At 46.5% G+C, this 16,767-nt stretch overlaps 1 protein-coding gene across 1 annotated transcript in view; it reads right to left on the bottom strand.

The window, feature by feature from the left end:
* The window catches only part of ATP2A3 (ATPase sarcoplasmic/endoplasmic reticulum Ca2+ transporting 3), a 302,766-nt gene extending 302,392 nt beyond the window's left edge, over nt 1-374 (bottom strand). The window contains exon 1 of the mRNA XM_075336373.1: nt 124-374. Within this exon, the coding sequence (XP_075192488.1) occupies nt 124-241 (118 nt within the window). The 5' untranslated portion in view covers nt 242-374. The remainder of the gene's footprint in view (nt 1-123) is intronic.
* Nucleotides 375-16,767: the final 16,393 nt, after the last annotated feature.

Genomic DNA, 16,767 nt, shown 5'->3' with positions numbered 1-16,767 from the left:
CCTGTGACACCTGCCAGGGGAAGCCACAGCCATCTGCAGAAATAAGCCGCAGCCGGAAGCCACGGGGAGGAGAGCACCACAAGTCCCAGCACGGCCGCCCCCACCCGGAGCACGGACACTCACCGTTGGCTCCGTACTTCTCCCGGCTCCTCCGGACCTGCTCGGTGCTCAGCCCGCAGCTCTCATTCACCTGGAAGTGTCGGAGCACCTCGGACACGGGCTTGGCGTGCGCGCTGTCCATGGTGGCACCGTGCCCTGAGTGGTCTCCTCACGCGTGGGCTCTCGTGCTTCTCTCCAGAGCCCGGGGTATCGCCGTGCACCTTGTGGGATCCGCCTCAGCCTCCCTCCTCCTCCCGCTCCTCCGGAGCTAATGCACTGACTGAAAGTTCCTGTTCTGTGGTAACTTACTTATCCTGTGCTACCGACAGCCTCGCCATTGGCTGCGCTCAGCACCCAAATAGCGCCAGCCCCCGCCACAGCCGTGTGCCTCAGCCCATTGGCCTCTGCCGGCGCTGCATTAGCATGTCGTACATACAGCCTTGGGTCATTTTTACTGTGGAAAATGTTTTGTTTTTTTGTTTCTCGAGTATGTATAGATATGGGCACCCCCTCCTTCCCCTCCAGCTTCACTTCCTCTTATTCAGCTACAGCTTGCGAAGGGTTTGCAGGGGTGCAGCCAGGAAGGGGTTAACGCTGGCAACCGCAGCGCTGAGGAGAGATAACGCGCGAACATCTGCACAAGTGCACATAGGAAAAGTGTCAGGCCGAGTCACACTACTGCATTATGCGGGCAGAAGGGCTAGAATAAGGGGCAAGGCCAAGGGCCACTGCAGTATGACGCCCCAGAACCGCAGTGGGCAATGCAGAGGTCATCATTGTACCTCAGGTACGGACAGGGCATGCTAGAGCCATCATTCTACCTCAGGTACGGACAGGGCATGCTAGAGCCATCATTCTACCTCAGGTACAGACAGGGGATGCTAGAGCCATCATTCTACCTCAGGTACGGACAGGGCATGCTAGAGCCATCATTCTACCTTAGGTACAGACACGGCATGCTAGAGCCATCATTCTACCTTAGGTACAGACACGGCATGCTAGAGCCATCATTCTACCTCAGGTACGGACAGGGCATGCTAGAGCCATCATTCTGCCTCAGGTACGGACAGGGGATGCTAGAGCCATCATTCTACCTTAGGTACAGACACGGCATGCTAGAGCCATCATTCTACCTCAGGTACGGACAGGGGATGCTAGAGCCATCATTCTGCCTCAGGTACGGACAGGGGATGCTAGAGCCATCATTCTACCTCAGGTACGGACAGGGCATGCTAGAGCCATCATTCTACCTCAGGTACAGACAGGGGATGCTAGAGCCATCATTCTACCTCAGGTACGGACAGGGCATGCTAGAGCCATCATTCTACCTTAGGTACAGACACGGCATGCTAGAGCCATCATTCTACCTTAGGTACAGACACGGCATGCTAGAGCCATCATTCTACCTCAGGTACGGACAGGGCATGCTAGAGCCATCATTCTGCCTCAGGTACGGACAGGGGATGCTAGAGCCATCATTCTACCTTAGGTACAGACACGGCATGCTAGAGCCATCATTCTACCTCAGGTACGGACAGGGGATGCTAGAGCCATCATTCTGCCTCAGGTACGGACAGGGGATGCTAGAGCCATCATTCTACCTCAGGTACGGACAGGGGATGCTAGAGCCATCATTCTACCTTAGGTACAGACACGGCATGCTAGAGCCATCATTCTACCTCAGGTACGGACAGGGCATGCTAGAGCCATCATTCTGCCTCAGGTACGGACAGGGGATGCTAGAGCCATCATTCTACCTCAGGTACGGACAGGGCATGCTAGAGCCATCATTCTACCTCAGGTACGGACAGGGGATGCTAGAGCCATCATTCTACCTTAGGTACAGACACGCATGCTAGAGCCATCATTCTACCTCAGGTACGACAGGGCATGCTAGAGCCATCATTCTACCTCAGGTACGGACAGGGGATGCTAGAGCCATCATTCTACCTCAGGTACGGACAGGGCATGCTAGAGCCATCATTCTGCCTCAGGTACGGACAGGGCATGCTAGAGCCATCATTCTACCTCAGGAAGTGACAGGGCATTCTAGAGCCATCATTCTACCTCAGGAAGTGACAGGGCATTCTAGAGCCATCATTCTACCTTAGGTACAGACAGGGCATGCTAGAGCCTTCATTCTACCTCAGGTACTGACAGCATGCTAGAGCCATCATTCTATCTCAGGTACGGACAGAGCATGCTAGAGCCTTCATTCTACCTCAGGTACTGACAGCATGCTAGAGCCATCATTCTACCTCAGGTACGGACAGCATGCTAGAGCCATCATTCTAACTCAGGTACGGATAGGGGATGCTAGAGCCATCATTCTACCTCAGGTACGGACAGGGCATGCTAGAGCCATCATTCTACTTCAGGTACGGACAGGGCATGCTAGAGCTATCATTCTACCTCAGGTACGGACAGGGCATGCTAGAACCTTCATTCTACCTCAGGTACGGACAGGGGATGCTAGAGCCATCATTCTACCTTAGGTACAGACACGGCATGCTAGAGCCATCATTCTACCTCAGGTACGGACAGGGCATGCTAGAGCCATCATTCTACCTCAGGTACGGACAGGGCATGCTAGAGCCATCATTCTACCTCAGGTACGGACAGGGGATGCTAGAGCCATCATTCTACCTCAGGTACAGACAGGGCATGCTAGAGCCATCATTCTACCTCAGGAAGTGACAGGGCATTCTAGAGCCATCATTCTACCTCAGGAAGTGACAGGGCATTCTAGAGCCATCATTCTACCTTAGGTACAGACAGGGCATGCTAGAGCCTTCATTCTACCTCAGGTACTGACAGCATGCTAGAGCCATCATTCTATCTCAGGTACGGACAGAGCATGCTAGAGCCTTCATTCTACCTCAGGTACTGACAGCATGCTAGAGCCATCATTCTACCTCAGGTACGGACAGCATGCTAGAGCCATCATTCTAACTCAGGTACGGATAGGGGATGCTAGAGCCACCATTCTATCTCTGGTACTGACAGGGGATGCTAGAGCCATCATTCTACCCCAGGAAGTGACAGGGCATGCTAGAGCCATCATTCTACCCCAGGAAGTGACAGGGCATGCTAGAGCCATCATTCTACCTCAGGTACTGACAGTGCATGCTAGAGCCATCATTCTACCTCAGGTACGGACAGGGCACGCTAGAGCCATCATTCTACCTCAGGTACAGACAGGGCATGCTAGAGCCATCATTCTACCTCAGGAAGTGACAGAGAATGCAAGAGCCATCATTGTACCTCAGGAAGTGACAGGGCAATGCTAGAGCCATCATTCTACCTCTGGAAGTGACAGGGCATGCTACATCTATTATTCTACCCCAGGAAGTGACAGGGCATGCTAGAGCCATCATTCTACCTGTGGAAGTAACAGGGTATGCTAGAGCTATCATTCTACCCTAGGTACTCACAGGGCATGTTACAGCTATCATTCTAAGTCAGTAACGGACAGGGCATGTTAGAGCCATCATTCACTCACCAATGAATAAGCGACCATAATCCTTTGCGAAACGAACGTCGGGTCCTCCACGCGGAGCTTCCTGCCCGTGGCGCACAACATCGCTTACACCCATCACACGGACTTACCTGCCTAGCGACATTGCTGTGGCTGGCGAACCGCCTCCTTTCTAAGGGAGCGGTTCGTTCGGCATCACAGCGGCTTCACTAAGCGGCCGCCCAATAGAAGCAGAGGGGCGGAGATGAGCAGGCCGAACATCCCACCCACCTCCTTCCTTCCTCATTGCGGGCGATCGCAGGTACGATGATGTTCCTCGTTCCTGCGGTGTCACACATAGCGATGTGTGCTGCCTCGGGAACGACGAACAATCTGCGTCCTGCAACAGCAACGATAATCGGGATTAGAACGACCGGACACCGATCAACGATATGGTAAGTAATTTTGATCGTTAACGATCGTTCGTGCGTTTCACACGCAACAACGTCGCTAACGAGGCTGGATGTGTGTCACGAATTCCGTGACCCCCAACGACATCTCGTTAGCGATGTCGTTGCGTGTAAAGCCTGCTTAGGTGCAGATTACATGAGTTTTTGATGCGTTTTCGCCACGGAAACCCACTAATACGTGCCTTTTTTACATGTCAATTTTACACATCTAAGGCTGTGTGCGCACGTCTGCGTGTTGCATGCTTTTACGCTGCGTTTAGAACTGCAGCGTAAATGCATGCGTCCTGCGTCCCCTACACAATCTATGTAGATTGTGCATGATACGTGCGCACGTTGCTTTTTTGAACGCAGCGATTTGGATGCCAAAATCTTGACCCAAATCCGTGCGTTCTAAAAAGCAGCATGTCAATTATTCCGTGTGCTTTGGATGCAGCTCCCACTCTGTCTATGGTGGGGGCAGCAGCCATAGCACATGAAATTGGGATTTATTCTGCTGAAACACTGCATCCATTATGCAGTGTTCCTGTAGCAATTTGAAGCGCACATGTGCTGTCAAATCGCTGCAGAAAATTCAGCAGGTACATGCGAACAAAGCTTAATGCAAGACTATGGGGAAAATCTGCACAGAAAACTCAGTGTACCTGCAAGCGTAATTGACGTGCCTCGGATTTGAAAAACGCGCTGCAAGGGAGTTTATGCATCATAAAAAAGAAGCACATTGTACATGAGATTTCTAGAAATCCAATCCACTTTATTGGCACTGTTAGACGATGCGTTTTTGACGGAGCAAAAACACGCAGCGTCAGAAGTTCATCATGGGAACGTAGCCTTAGGACGTCTCTGAGTGAATTTAATGCTTCTCTAAGCTGGCAGGTGACAGCAACAGAAATGTACTCCAGTCAATACATGAATGTATTATGCATCATTTTTGTGGTGTAAATTAAGATTACTTTGTTAGGCTGTACTCTGCCACACCAGAATTCTATGGGCCCGGGTGCCTAATTTGGGACCCCATCTTCATTTTTTTTCAGATATATGGGACCTTGCAGCATTCAAAATCTTATAAAGGTATATTTGTTGATTCCCCATAATGTAGAAATGTCCCCATTTTGCACTAATATCACCCATCTTGGTATAATAGCCTCCATTCTATGCCCCTTCCTGTAATAATGTCCAATATCCTGTGCCCTGTCCCAATTCTTCCTGTGCATCTTGGATGCAATAGCTGACTGCTGTTTGCTGCACAGTGGATTCCGAGTGTGCTGAGCTGTCTGTATGCTGACTCAAAGCTCAGTTGTCCAATCTGGTGCAGGGGTGTGTTGAGCCTTTAATGTTTTCAGTGACAGCTCAGCCATCCAATCTGAGACTGGGAGGTTCTGGGTTTTCAAGGTGTGCCCTGTTCGGTCTGATTGCCTAGCTATTTAGCTGAGCAATCAGTCACAGAATACTGCCAGTCTTAGGGTACCTTCACACTTTAGCGATGCAGCAGCGATCCGACCAGCGATCTGACCTGGTCAGGATCGCTGCTGCATCGCTACATGGTCGCTGGTGAGCTGTCAAACAGGCAGATCTCACTAGCGACCAGTGACCAGCCCCCAGCCAGCAGCGACGTGCAAGCGACGCTGCGCTTGCACGGAGCCGGCGTCTGGAAGCTGCGGACACTAGTAACTAAGGTAAACATCGGGTATGGTTACCCGATGTTTACCTTAGTTACCAGCTCACACCGCTTAACTTAGCGTGTGCAGGGAGCAGGAGCTGGCACTGGCAGCGTGAGAGCTGCAGAGGCTGGTAACGAAGGTAAATATCGGGTAACCACCTTGGTTACCCGATGTTTACCTTGGTTACAGCTTACCGCAGGCTGTCAGACGCCGGCTCCTGCTCCCTTCACATTCAGGATTGTTGCTCTCTCGCTGTCACACACAGCGATGTGTGCTTATCAGCGGGAGAGCAACAATAAAAAAACGAACCAGGGCTGTGTGTAACGAACAGCGATCTCACAGCAGGGGCCAGATCGCTGCTCAGTGTCACACACAGCGAGATCGCTAATGAGGTCACAAAAAACGTGACTCAGCAGCGATCTCAGTAGCGATCTCGCTGTGTGTGAAGTACCCCTTAGGCTATGTGCCCACGGGACTCTGTATCTGCGGATTTTTCTGCATCAAAATCCGCAGCTTTCCCCCGGAATCCGCACCTTTTCATAGGTGCGGATTTGACGCGGATTTTTTTTTTTTTAATTCAATTAAATAGGCAAAATCCGCACGAAAATCTGCAATAATAATTGACATGCTGCAGATTTTTCCGCACGAAAATCCGCACGATTTCCGCTGCGGAAAAATCCGCAGCGTGGGCACAGCATTTCCCAAATGCCATAGAAATGGCTGGGGAGTAGCTGTGCTGCAGATTTCTGGAAAATCCGCGGCTTTTCCGAGAGAAATCCACGGCAAAATCCACGCATTTTCTGCAGCGTGGGCACATAGCCTTAGGCTATGTGTGCGCGCTGCGGTTTTTGCGGCGTTTTTGTGTGTTTTTCTGGAGTGGTTTTGGTCTAAAATCTGCATGACTTTGCTTCCCCAGCAAAGTCTATGAGTTTTCATTTTTACTGTCTGCACAGTGCAGTTTTGTTTTAGTTGCGTTTTTGTGGTGACCACAAAGATGCAACATGTCAATTATTTCTGTGTTTTTGCCAGCGTTTTTCACCCATGCAATGCATTGGAAAAAACGCAGCAACAAAAACGTGCAAAAATGCATGTTTCTTCAGCGGCTGCGTTTTTGTGCGTTTTTTTTGCTGCCAAAAACGCACAAAAAGCTGCATCTTTGTGGTCACGAAAAAATGCAACGTGCGCACATAGCCTTAGCCTTCCATTCAGCCTTGCTTATTGGCCTCAGTGGTCTGTGGATTGATCTTTTGCTGCCAGACCTTTTACTTATTTTAACCTTCCTTTTACTTCATCCTTCTGCTCTGAGTCGCTGCCCTCCAGGTATTCTGATTATGCCTCTGCCTAGTCTCTTAATATGGATGTGTTCTTCTTGTACCCGACCCCCGTAACATTTGACTATGCTCTCTCTTGATTTGTCTATGTAGTGACTAGCATGACATGCCCCTTGCAATAAGAATGTTCACCATCCTAGGCCCTGACATCTCTGGCCCCTTTATAGCGTAAAGTCCTCCATTCTGGGTCCCCACAATTCATATCTCCTACATTGGTATAATGCCCCCTTCTGGTATAGTTACATAGTTATATAGTTACTTAGGTTGAAAAAAGCCCTAGGTCCATCTAGTTCAACCTTCCTCCACCAGTTCTATATTTTGCCCCTAAGTCATTTATAACCAACAATGTTGTGTGTACTGAGGAAATCATCCAGCCCTTTTTTAAAAGCTGTTATAGTATCTGCCATTACTACCTCTTGTGGTAGGGCATTCCACAGTCTGACTGCTCTAACTGTAAAGAACCCTTTCCTATTTAGCTGTCGGAATTGCTTTTCTTCCACTCGCAGTGAATGCCTCCTGGTCCTTAGTATTGTCTTTGGAAGAAATAAGTCATGTGCCAGTCCTTTATATTGACCACACATGTATTTATACATATAAATGAGATCTCTGAGACGTCTTTTTTCTAAGCTAAACATATCTAACTTTTTCAACCTGTCATCATATGGGAGGCCTTCCATTCCTTGTAGTAGTCTAGTTACCTGCCTTTGAACTGACTCTAACTTCTGAATGTCCTTTTTAAAAAGTGGAGCCCAAAACTGGATCCCATATTCCAGATGTGGCCTTACAAGTGATCTATAGAGGGGTAACAATACGTTGGGATCACGGGATCTAATCTCTCTTTTTATACACCCTGGAATCTTGTTTGCTTTTGCAGCTGCTGCTTTTTGTGGCAGAAATTTGGACAAAAACTCTGCTTTTCAAAGAAGCAACATGTCAATATTTTTTGCCATTTGCGTTTTGAACTCCAAATCAGAGTTTTTGCCCAAATTTCTGCCACAAAAAGGCAGCATTTTGAACAGCATAGTGCGGACAAGAAACCCAAATCCCATAGACTATGCTTGAAAAGCAGAACACATCCATTTTGGCATTAAACGCTGCAATTGAAAAAGCAGCAAAAAAGCAGGTAAAAAGCAAAGTGCGGACATAGCCTAATTCTATATGAAGAATGGCAAAATTAAATAAAAAACAAATAACAAAAACATTTGGTATTGCGGTTCTCTTCTCCCATGGCTCCTTCTAGTTCACGCACCAGAAACTCCTGATTCTCTCTGTAAGTTGCAATCCACATCTTTTAAGTTTGTGGTTGCTTTTCATAAGCATTCCACCAGCTTCCTTTACCACACTTACCAATATGCATTGTAAAATTGATTGACTGCCATGTACTGGCTGCCTCATGGTTCTGACTTTATGTATCTTGACAGACAGGAGAGCAGGAGCAAAGAGACATACTTATTACACTTCTGTTCAGAAGGTGGTCCACAAGTAAAACTGAAGACCCCCGTGGCCATCACTTTGAAGCTATTACATACGATAATTATTGGTCAAAAACGCCTATTAATTGGTCAAAAACGCATGTTTTCAGCATCAAAAAAGCATGTAAAACGCTAGAATTTTGATGTTGCTTGCGTTTTGCAACTTCTCATTGACTTCAATGTTAGCAAAACGCTGCCGAAATGGCAAAAACAATTGACATGCTGCTTCTTTAAACGCTGAGTTTTTGCCCAAAAATATGCAAATTAAACGCTGCATTTTTAACAGCAAAGTGCGCAGAAGAAATCCCCATTTCCCATAGACTTTGCTTAAAAATCAAAACGTATGCCTTTTGGCATTGAAACGCTGCAGTTCAAAACGCTGCGGAAACGCAGGTAAAAACGCAAAGTGCACACATAGCTTAAAACACATGAAGAAAGATGTGTAAAAAGCCATGGAAAGTCATGACACTAGCTGAAATCTATCAGCAATTTGAAATTCTGCCACTGTGAAAAATAGTATCAACTGGTTCAACAAGATGGCCTATTAAAAGGTGTCTTGTTACAAAGGAGCCACACAAGAAACATCTCATGATAGCTAAAACCAGTGAGCTGTCTTAAGTCCTTCACAGGTTTATATTTGACAAATATTCTGATGGCAATAGTTAAGGAAGAATTTCTAAACTAAAGTTTCCAGTGAGCACTGTTGAGGGCATAATCTGGAAGTGGAAAGAACAAATTTTCCCCATAAATAGGCCATGACCAGGTGCTGCCTGCAAGTTTTAGACAGAGGAGGGAAAATAATTATCAGAAGAGTTATTTAAGATTAAGTGACCACCTATGCAGAGCTACAGAACGAGAAACAACCAAAAACTAAATTATCAAAAATCCTTATCCTTATAGAAGCACTCCAGGCTTATCATATCAAAGTATGAGTTTTATTTTTTACTTTCAAAATACTCCAGGACGGCAACATTCTACACCCTTCCTAACATCTCTAAGGACTATGACCCCTTGAAAGGGCTATCTACGGTGTCGGGGATTGACGCTTAATGTAAAATTTAAAGTATATATCATGACCAACTTCTTAGATCGTTCGTGACGGCTTTACCCTCTTATTTATGAGATACCACAGTTCTCTTTACAAAATTGGAAGGCATTTCGGTAGACTCAAGGAACAGTTTAAGGGCTCTTCTCCACTTGCGTGTAAAAAATCACAGCGATACTCGGCTACAAATGTGAGTCGAGTGTCCTGTGTATGTCCTGCGTGTGGTCTGCGTACAGTGTTGTTGTTTTTTTTCCTCACATAGCATCCGTATGACATGCGAGCGTCATACGGGTGCTATGTGAGTGTTTATGCATACCGCGTCAGACTGGCTACCGGAGGAATCTCCAGTAATACCAGGCCTGGCTGCGGTTACCTGCACTGAACCCCGGATCTGTCACCTGAGCTCCAGAAATCACCCCGGTCTGTCCGCAGCTGAACTGAACTGAACAGCAATCGCCGGGGAATCAATCACTCGGCGCTCGCTGTTCAGGCTGAACTCTGGAGCTCAGGTGACAGCTCCGGAGTGCAGTGCAAGTAACCGCGGCCAGGCCTGGTATTACTGGAGATTCCTCCGGTAGCCAGTCTGACGCGGTATGCAAGTGTCAAGGATCCGTGTGACATGCGTATGCCATCTGTATGACATGCGAATGGAACCCGGATTCTGATTTTTTTTCTCGCTCCCATAGGCTTGCATGGGGGTGAGAGAGCTGAGACTCGGTGCAAATCGCAGCATGCTGCGATTTCACCGAGAGTACAAGTCGTGCCGTTAAAAATTTAGCAAGCGGACACGGCCTCATTGCTTAACACTGGTGCGAGTGCGATCCCATTTTTTATCGGATCGCACTCGCACAGGAAAATCGCAAGTGGAGAAGAGCCCTAAAGCTGTAATTCAGCAAATGGTATTGGGAATTGGGTTTAGATTGATGGTGTCCTCAATGCTGAAAATAGAGGCAAATATTTATGAATCATGCAATACCACAAAGGTGTTTGGTTTATACTGTAGCAGGGCAATGACACCAAACTTACTGCCAATGTCATTAACCCTAGAATATGTAACCTGGGCCTTTACTTTAGCTTACTTTTTTGCTATTTTCTGCAAAATTACTTTAGTTAGAATTTTGAGAATCTAGAACTATCATCAGCATAAAGAAAAACAAGGAGTTCTGGAAAGGATGACATGGCCCCCACAAAGCCTGGGATTATATGGAGAGACAGAAGGACTTGCACAATCCTATAGCCACAGAAGATTTATGGTTCTTCAAAATGTTTGAAACTTTCTTTCTGCAAGTGCCTTCAAAAGCTATGTGCAAATGTAACCCTAACATGTGGCACTTTGATGCTGCTTGAAGGCAAAGATTGGTCACACCAAATGTTTATTTGAATTACATTTTTCTTTTGGTTTTTTTTTGTTTTACATATACGGTATATCACAAAAGTGAATACACCCCTCATATTTTTTTTTATATTTTATTAAATATTTTCATATGACAACACTGACGATATGACACTTTAACACAATGAAAAGTAGTCAGTCTACAGCTTGTGTAACTGTAAATTTGGTGTGCCCTCTCAATAACTCAACACACAGCCATTAATGTCAAAACCACTGGAAACAAAAGGGAGTACATCCCTAAGGGGAAATTAACTAATTGTGCCCAAAGTGTTAATGTTATGAGGCCACTATTATTTTCAAACCTACAAAACTTGGCACACAAGGACTGGATACAAAAGTAAGTCTTATTATCAATTGTCACACACAAGTTAAAAAGGCGAGCAAGAATTAGCAGTGAGATAAACCGCAAGGGGCGCACTTCACAGATCAATCAGGGTTAATTAAAGTAGTGGACAGTAGTACATCAATACTTATTTTCAGGCACAGGGTTTATTCAACAGGTCACTATTATAGACAGATACATTGCAGCAAATCCCAAATAAACAAATCTAATAGTAATATAACCAAATACAATAGAACCTTGGTTTACAAGAACAATTCGTTCTGGGAGTGTGCTTGTAAACCAAGTTACTCGTCTAGCAAAGCAAAATTTCCTTTAAGAAATAATGCAAGCTCAGACAATTCGTTCCACAACTTGTTCAATGTCCCATCCTAGTCCCCTATTGTGCCATTCCACACATGCACAAACACACACACATGCACGCACGCACACACACATATTATACTCACCTTACCTGTAACGTACTGGAGGTGGATTCACGGGACTGTGCACCGGACTCCCCCAGCGAAGCAACCAGGAGCTAACCCCTATACAGGGACTGTCCGGTCACCCCACCAGAGGACCTAGATGCACGGTAGCCGTAACACTAGGGGTACGGGGTCTGAGTCCTTCTAAGATCTGCACAGGGAAAGTCTATTAGTCCACAGGGAACCGTAGACAGGACGGATGTCCGGAACCAGGTTCAGGTGCTGAGAAGGAACAGCCGACGGGGTCCGGATCCAGCGAGAATAGCAGGCTGAGGTAAGATGATGGGATCCACAACAGACAGTCACCGGGACGCTTCCTGGAGGATCAGCAATCTGGACCAGGTCAGGACGGCAGACGGGCTCTGCGGAAGAGACAGTGTTATACGGGAGACAAGGCACAGAAAGACCTGAACACCTAGCTATGGAAACACGTTGATCAGGCACCGCATATAAGTAACAAGACGTCTTTTATACCCTGCACCTGCAATCAGCCACATCCTGTTCCAGGGATGCTGGCCCTATAAGACCAGGTGACTGTGCGCGCCCGCGCCCTAACGCGCATGCGTGAAGCCCGGGAGCCAGAGGCAAGCACAGTAGGCCGGGGACAGGGCGCAGAGGAACACAGAGACTGGATCAGTGGGTAAGGAGTGGTGCCGGGACACAGAGACCGGATCAGTGGGTACGGAGCGGTGTCAGGACACAGAGACAGGATCAGTGGGAACAGAGCGGTGCCGGGACACCGGAAGCATGACATTACCTTCCGTTCCATCGCCAGCCTCTTGGTTCCTGTAGTTCGCCGGTATAGGATGTGTATCGGGTAACCATCGCGACCGATGCCGGACCTTCCGCTGCCAGAGCGCTGACGTCAAAGGCAGGAGCCGCTTGCCTCTGATTGGACAGCACGCTGCCTTTGAGAAGCGTCTGACAGCGGAAGTTCCTCCATCTTCGCGATGGTTAAACATCCTGTACCTGCTAACTACAAGAACCGTTAGGACGGCGAGGGAACGGAAGGTAAGGTGAGCATAATATGTGTGTGTGCGTGTGTGTTTGTGCATGTTTGTGCGTGTTTGTGCAGACTGCAAAAGCGGGTCAGAGCGCAGTGAAAGTACGCAACCGGAAGTTTGTGTAGTGAGTATTTGCTCGTACAGCAAAGCTTGCTCGTAAACTGAGTTACAAATTGTCAGCAAGCTTTGCTCGTATAGCGAAATGCTCGCACACTGAGTTACTCGTAAACCGAGGTTCCACTGTACTCTGGATAGCTGATAACCAGCAATGTCATATATAATGTCCTATTGTGTCAAAGTAACAGCCCAACCTACATAATAAGCAATGCTCTATAAAGCTGTATAGTAATGTAAGCTAAAAATTGCATATTACATGATTGCCTTGGGTCGCCCCTGCTCTCGATGTGTGTTTCAGCGTGTAGCTTTTCTCAAGGGATATCCACCCACCTCCCACTTAATGTCCCAGGTATAGCACCTCGGCCATCCACATCTGGCATTTGTCGGGTCGGATGATGACCGGGTTTTGGCTACCCTCAGCAGCACTTGGGAAATGTGCTGAAGATACTCTTCCCAGGTTTCACTGAAGATAGCAATTTCACCCAGGTAGGCCTGGGTATACTTTTGATATCTCTCTACTAACTGGTCTATCATCCTTTGAAAGGTAGTCGGGGCATTCTTCATCCCAAATGGCAAGCTGGTGAACTCATACAGGTCAAAAAGGGTGATGAACGCAGACTTCTCTTTAGCCTCTTTTGTGAGTGGAATCTGCCAGTATCTCTTGCTCAGATGAATTTGAGTCTCCCATACCTATTTAGTAGTTCATCCATTCGATGCATGGGATAGGTGTCCGTAACGGTAACCTCACTGAGTCGCTTATAGGCCACACAGAAGCTAGTACTCTTTTCCTTCTTGGGCACCAACACTACACTGGGATGGAACTATGACTCCATATTCAACATATCATCCACCTCGGCTTCATCATTGCTAACGCTGAAAGTGTCACCTGGTAGGTGTGTTCTCTGAGTGACGTGGCTTCCCCTGTATTGAAGTGATGCTGAATCAGGCAGGTTTAACTGCTGCTTCTAATTAAAAAATTTGTACGTCTGGAACACCAATGGTGTGAACAAGGTGCAAGACTCAAAAATATACAACTAAACAATAGGATAAAGAGTTGCACACCAGTCACAATGTATGGGGGAATAATGAAAAGCAAAACTGCTATGGGAATACTAGACTGAAAAATACAATGGACTATCTGAAAAAAGTGAAAAACATGAAAATGATATGTGCATAACTGCTATGAATAATAGGAATGAGAGATGTTTAGCCATTGTATTGATCAATGCAAAGGAGCCCCAAAACCAAACGCCAAGGTAATCTCTATTTTTGGGGTTCCTAATTTATGTGTAACCTCACCTGCAGTTAAAAAACTTGCTCTGTATGGGAAGCAAAGGACCAAGCTATATATGTGAAATAAGACACATGGCTATGGGTGGGGCAGGGTTCTCAGACAGAAAATGCATACTCATTAAAAAATGTGTACGTCTGGAACACCAATGGCGTGAACAAGGTGCAAGACTCAAAAATATACAACTAAACAATAGGATAAAGAGTTGCACACCAGTCACAATGTATAGGGGAATAATGAAAAGCAAAACTGCTATTGTATTGATCAATGCAAAGGAGCCTCAAAACCAAACCAAGGTAATCTCTATTTTTCAGTCTAGTATTCCCATAGCAGTTTTGCTTTTCATTATTCCCCTATACATTGTGACTGGTGTGCAACTCTTTATCCTATTGTTTAGTTGTATATTTTTGAGTCTTGCACCTTGTTCACACCATTGGTGTTCCAGACGTACACATTTTTTAATTAGTATGCATTTTCTGTCTGAGAACTCTGCCCCATCCATAGCCATGTGTCTTATTTCACATATATAGCTTAGTCCTTTGCTTCCCATACAGAGCAAGTTTTTTAACTGCAGGTGAGGTTACACATAAGTTAGGGACCCCAAAAATAGAGATTACCTTGGCGTTTGGTTTTGGGGCTCCTTTGCATTGATCAATACAATGGCTAAACATCTCTCATTCCTATTATTCATAGCAGTTATGCACATATCATTTTCATGTTTTTCACTTTTTTCAGATAGTCCATTGTATTTTTCAGTCTAGTATTCCCATAGTAGTTTTGCTTTTCATTATTCCCCTATACATTGTGACTGGTGTGCAACTCTTTATCCTATTATTTAACTGCTGCTTCTGTGATAGACCAAGCCACTCCTCCAATGGGACATTTGTTACCCCCATTCCACTTTTGGAGTCCACCAATAGATCTGGTCCATATCTGGGTTATCTAAAGGGGATAACAAATTGCTAAGTTGGTGACCTACCTTTCCTCATAAGCTTTTAGCCTATTGACATGGTAGGTCCGTTCACGAACATCTGCTCTATCTAGTTTCACATAGTCATTTTGTGTACCTATACTAGTACTAGAAGCTTATGTGCACATGCAAATTCTCTGAGTCAGGCAGTACGTTGTAACATCATTGTTGCTTTTACTCAGCTACTTCTGTATTTCCATGAGTTAAGGCCATGAGGTACCTCATCTTTTCCCTAAACTTTTGGACATAATCTAGAATGGAAACCCTTTTCTGTGGGGAAGGTGCCCTCCCAACTCTCTTATACCAGTTTTACAGGTCCTCGTACTTTTTGGCCTTACAATTTGAAGGGGAAAAACCCTGAGGCACCTCCCAGTAGGCGAAGAAGAGCTGCTGCAGGTTTTTCTCCAAGTGTTCCCCCTCGGATGCCACATACTGGATAATAACCTTCTTGAGCATTTTTTTGTTGAAGCGCTCACACAACTCGTTAGTTTCAGGGTGGTAGGGTGTTGATGTGCATGGGGTGGACTCTATGTTTCTCCCAGAGGATTTGAATCAGCTAGCTTTGGAGCTGGGTCCCCTGGTCGGTTAATACCTCCTGCAGAAGCTCTACTTGACTATAAAGATGTCCATTAGAACTTGAACCACGTGTTCTGCATTTATGGATTACAAGGCAATTGTCTCCAGGTAGTGAGTGTCAAAATCAACCAAGGTGAGGATGAAACTTTCTGTTGCGGCTGGGGATTGCTAAGGGGCCTACTAAATCAATGGAAACCCTCTGGAATGGTTCACCTATCAAGTGCATGGATTAGAGAGGGGCTCCCCCATCTGTTGACACACCTGGCAAGAGGCTCAAAATTTCTGTACCTCTTGATTGACCCTTGTCCAAAAAAAACTTTGCAGCTGGCATGTCCAGTTCTTTTTGAACCCCATGCGCCCAGTTGCAGGGATGTCATGGCCCAAGCACATGAGTTGGAGTCGGTACTGCTGGGCTACCTCAAGCTAAAGAACATGGGTCCAGGCTTTCTCTGGGGAGGGTATGGGCTTTTCCAGATATAATTGCCTCTTCTCCCATCTATACACCTTGACCTAATTTCTTTCCCCAGATAGGGTAGCCATACTGCAGAAAATCTCTACGGTGGGGTTTGTGCTTTGGGCTTCCCTAAACGTCTTATGATCTATCTCCTCCCAGTCAATGGCCACAGTCTGGTCAGGTGTACACACTGTTGCCAGCTCGATGGTTGGATAGTTCTTGTCCTAACTTATTCCCCAAAATAACAGGTGTGTGGAGGCCATTCATGAACCCCACTTTGATGTCTCCCTGGTCAGTCCACATGCCAGAGATATTTCCAAGCACTGACCCACCACCACAGAAATGGCTACCTGGCAGCCTGGTAAATGGTGTTCTGAGTGGGGCAATATCTGGGCTGACCAAGGTGATAGAAGACCCAATGTCTTGAAGTTCCCTGGACCAGGATATCACCTGCCTTGATTGGATGGATGTGGTAATTGAGGTTGGCTTTTGTAGGGTGGCCAACACATCATATGTGGATATCACTTTCTCTGGTGCTGGTTTATCCCAGGGGTAGCGTCACTTCATCCCCAATGGCTTGTTTTAGTAGATGTTAAGTTTCTGCACCAAAAGACAAGCTCTAG

Source organism: Anomaloglossus baeobatrachus, chromosome 2, assembly GCF_048569485.1.
Source record: "Anomaloglossus baeobatrachus isolate aAnoBae1 chromosome 2, aAnoBae1.hap1, whole genome shotgun sequence".
Classification (NCBI taxonomy): domain Eukaryota; kingdom Metazoa; phylum Chordata; class Amphibia; order Anura; family Aromobatidae; genus Anomaloglossus; species Anomaloglossus baeobatrachus.
The sequence above is the reverse complement of the archived record's forward strand: the minus strand, read 5'-3'. Positions and strand labels throughout refer to the sequence as shown.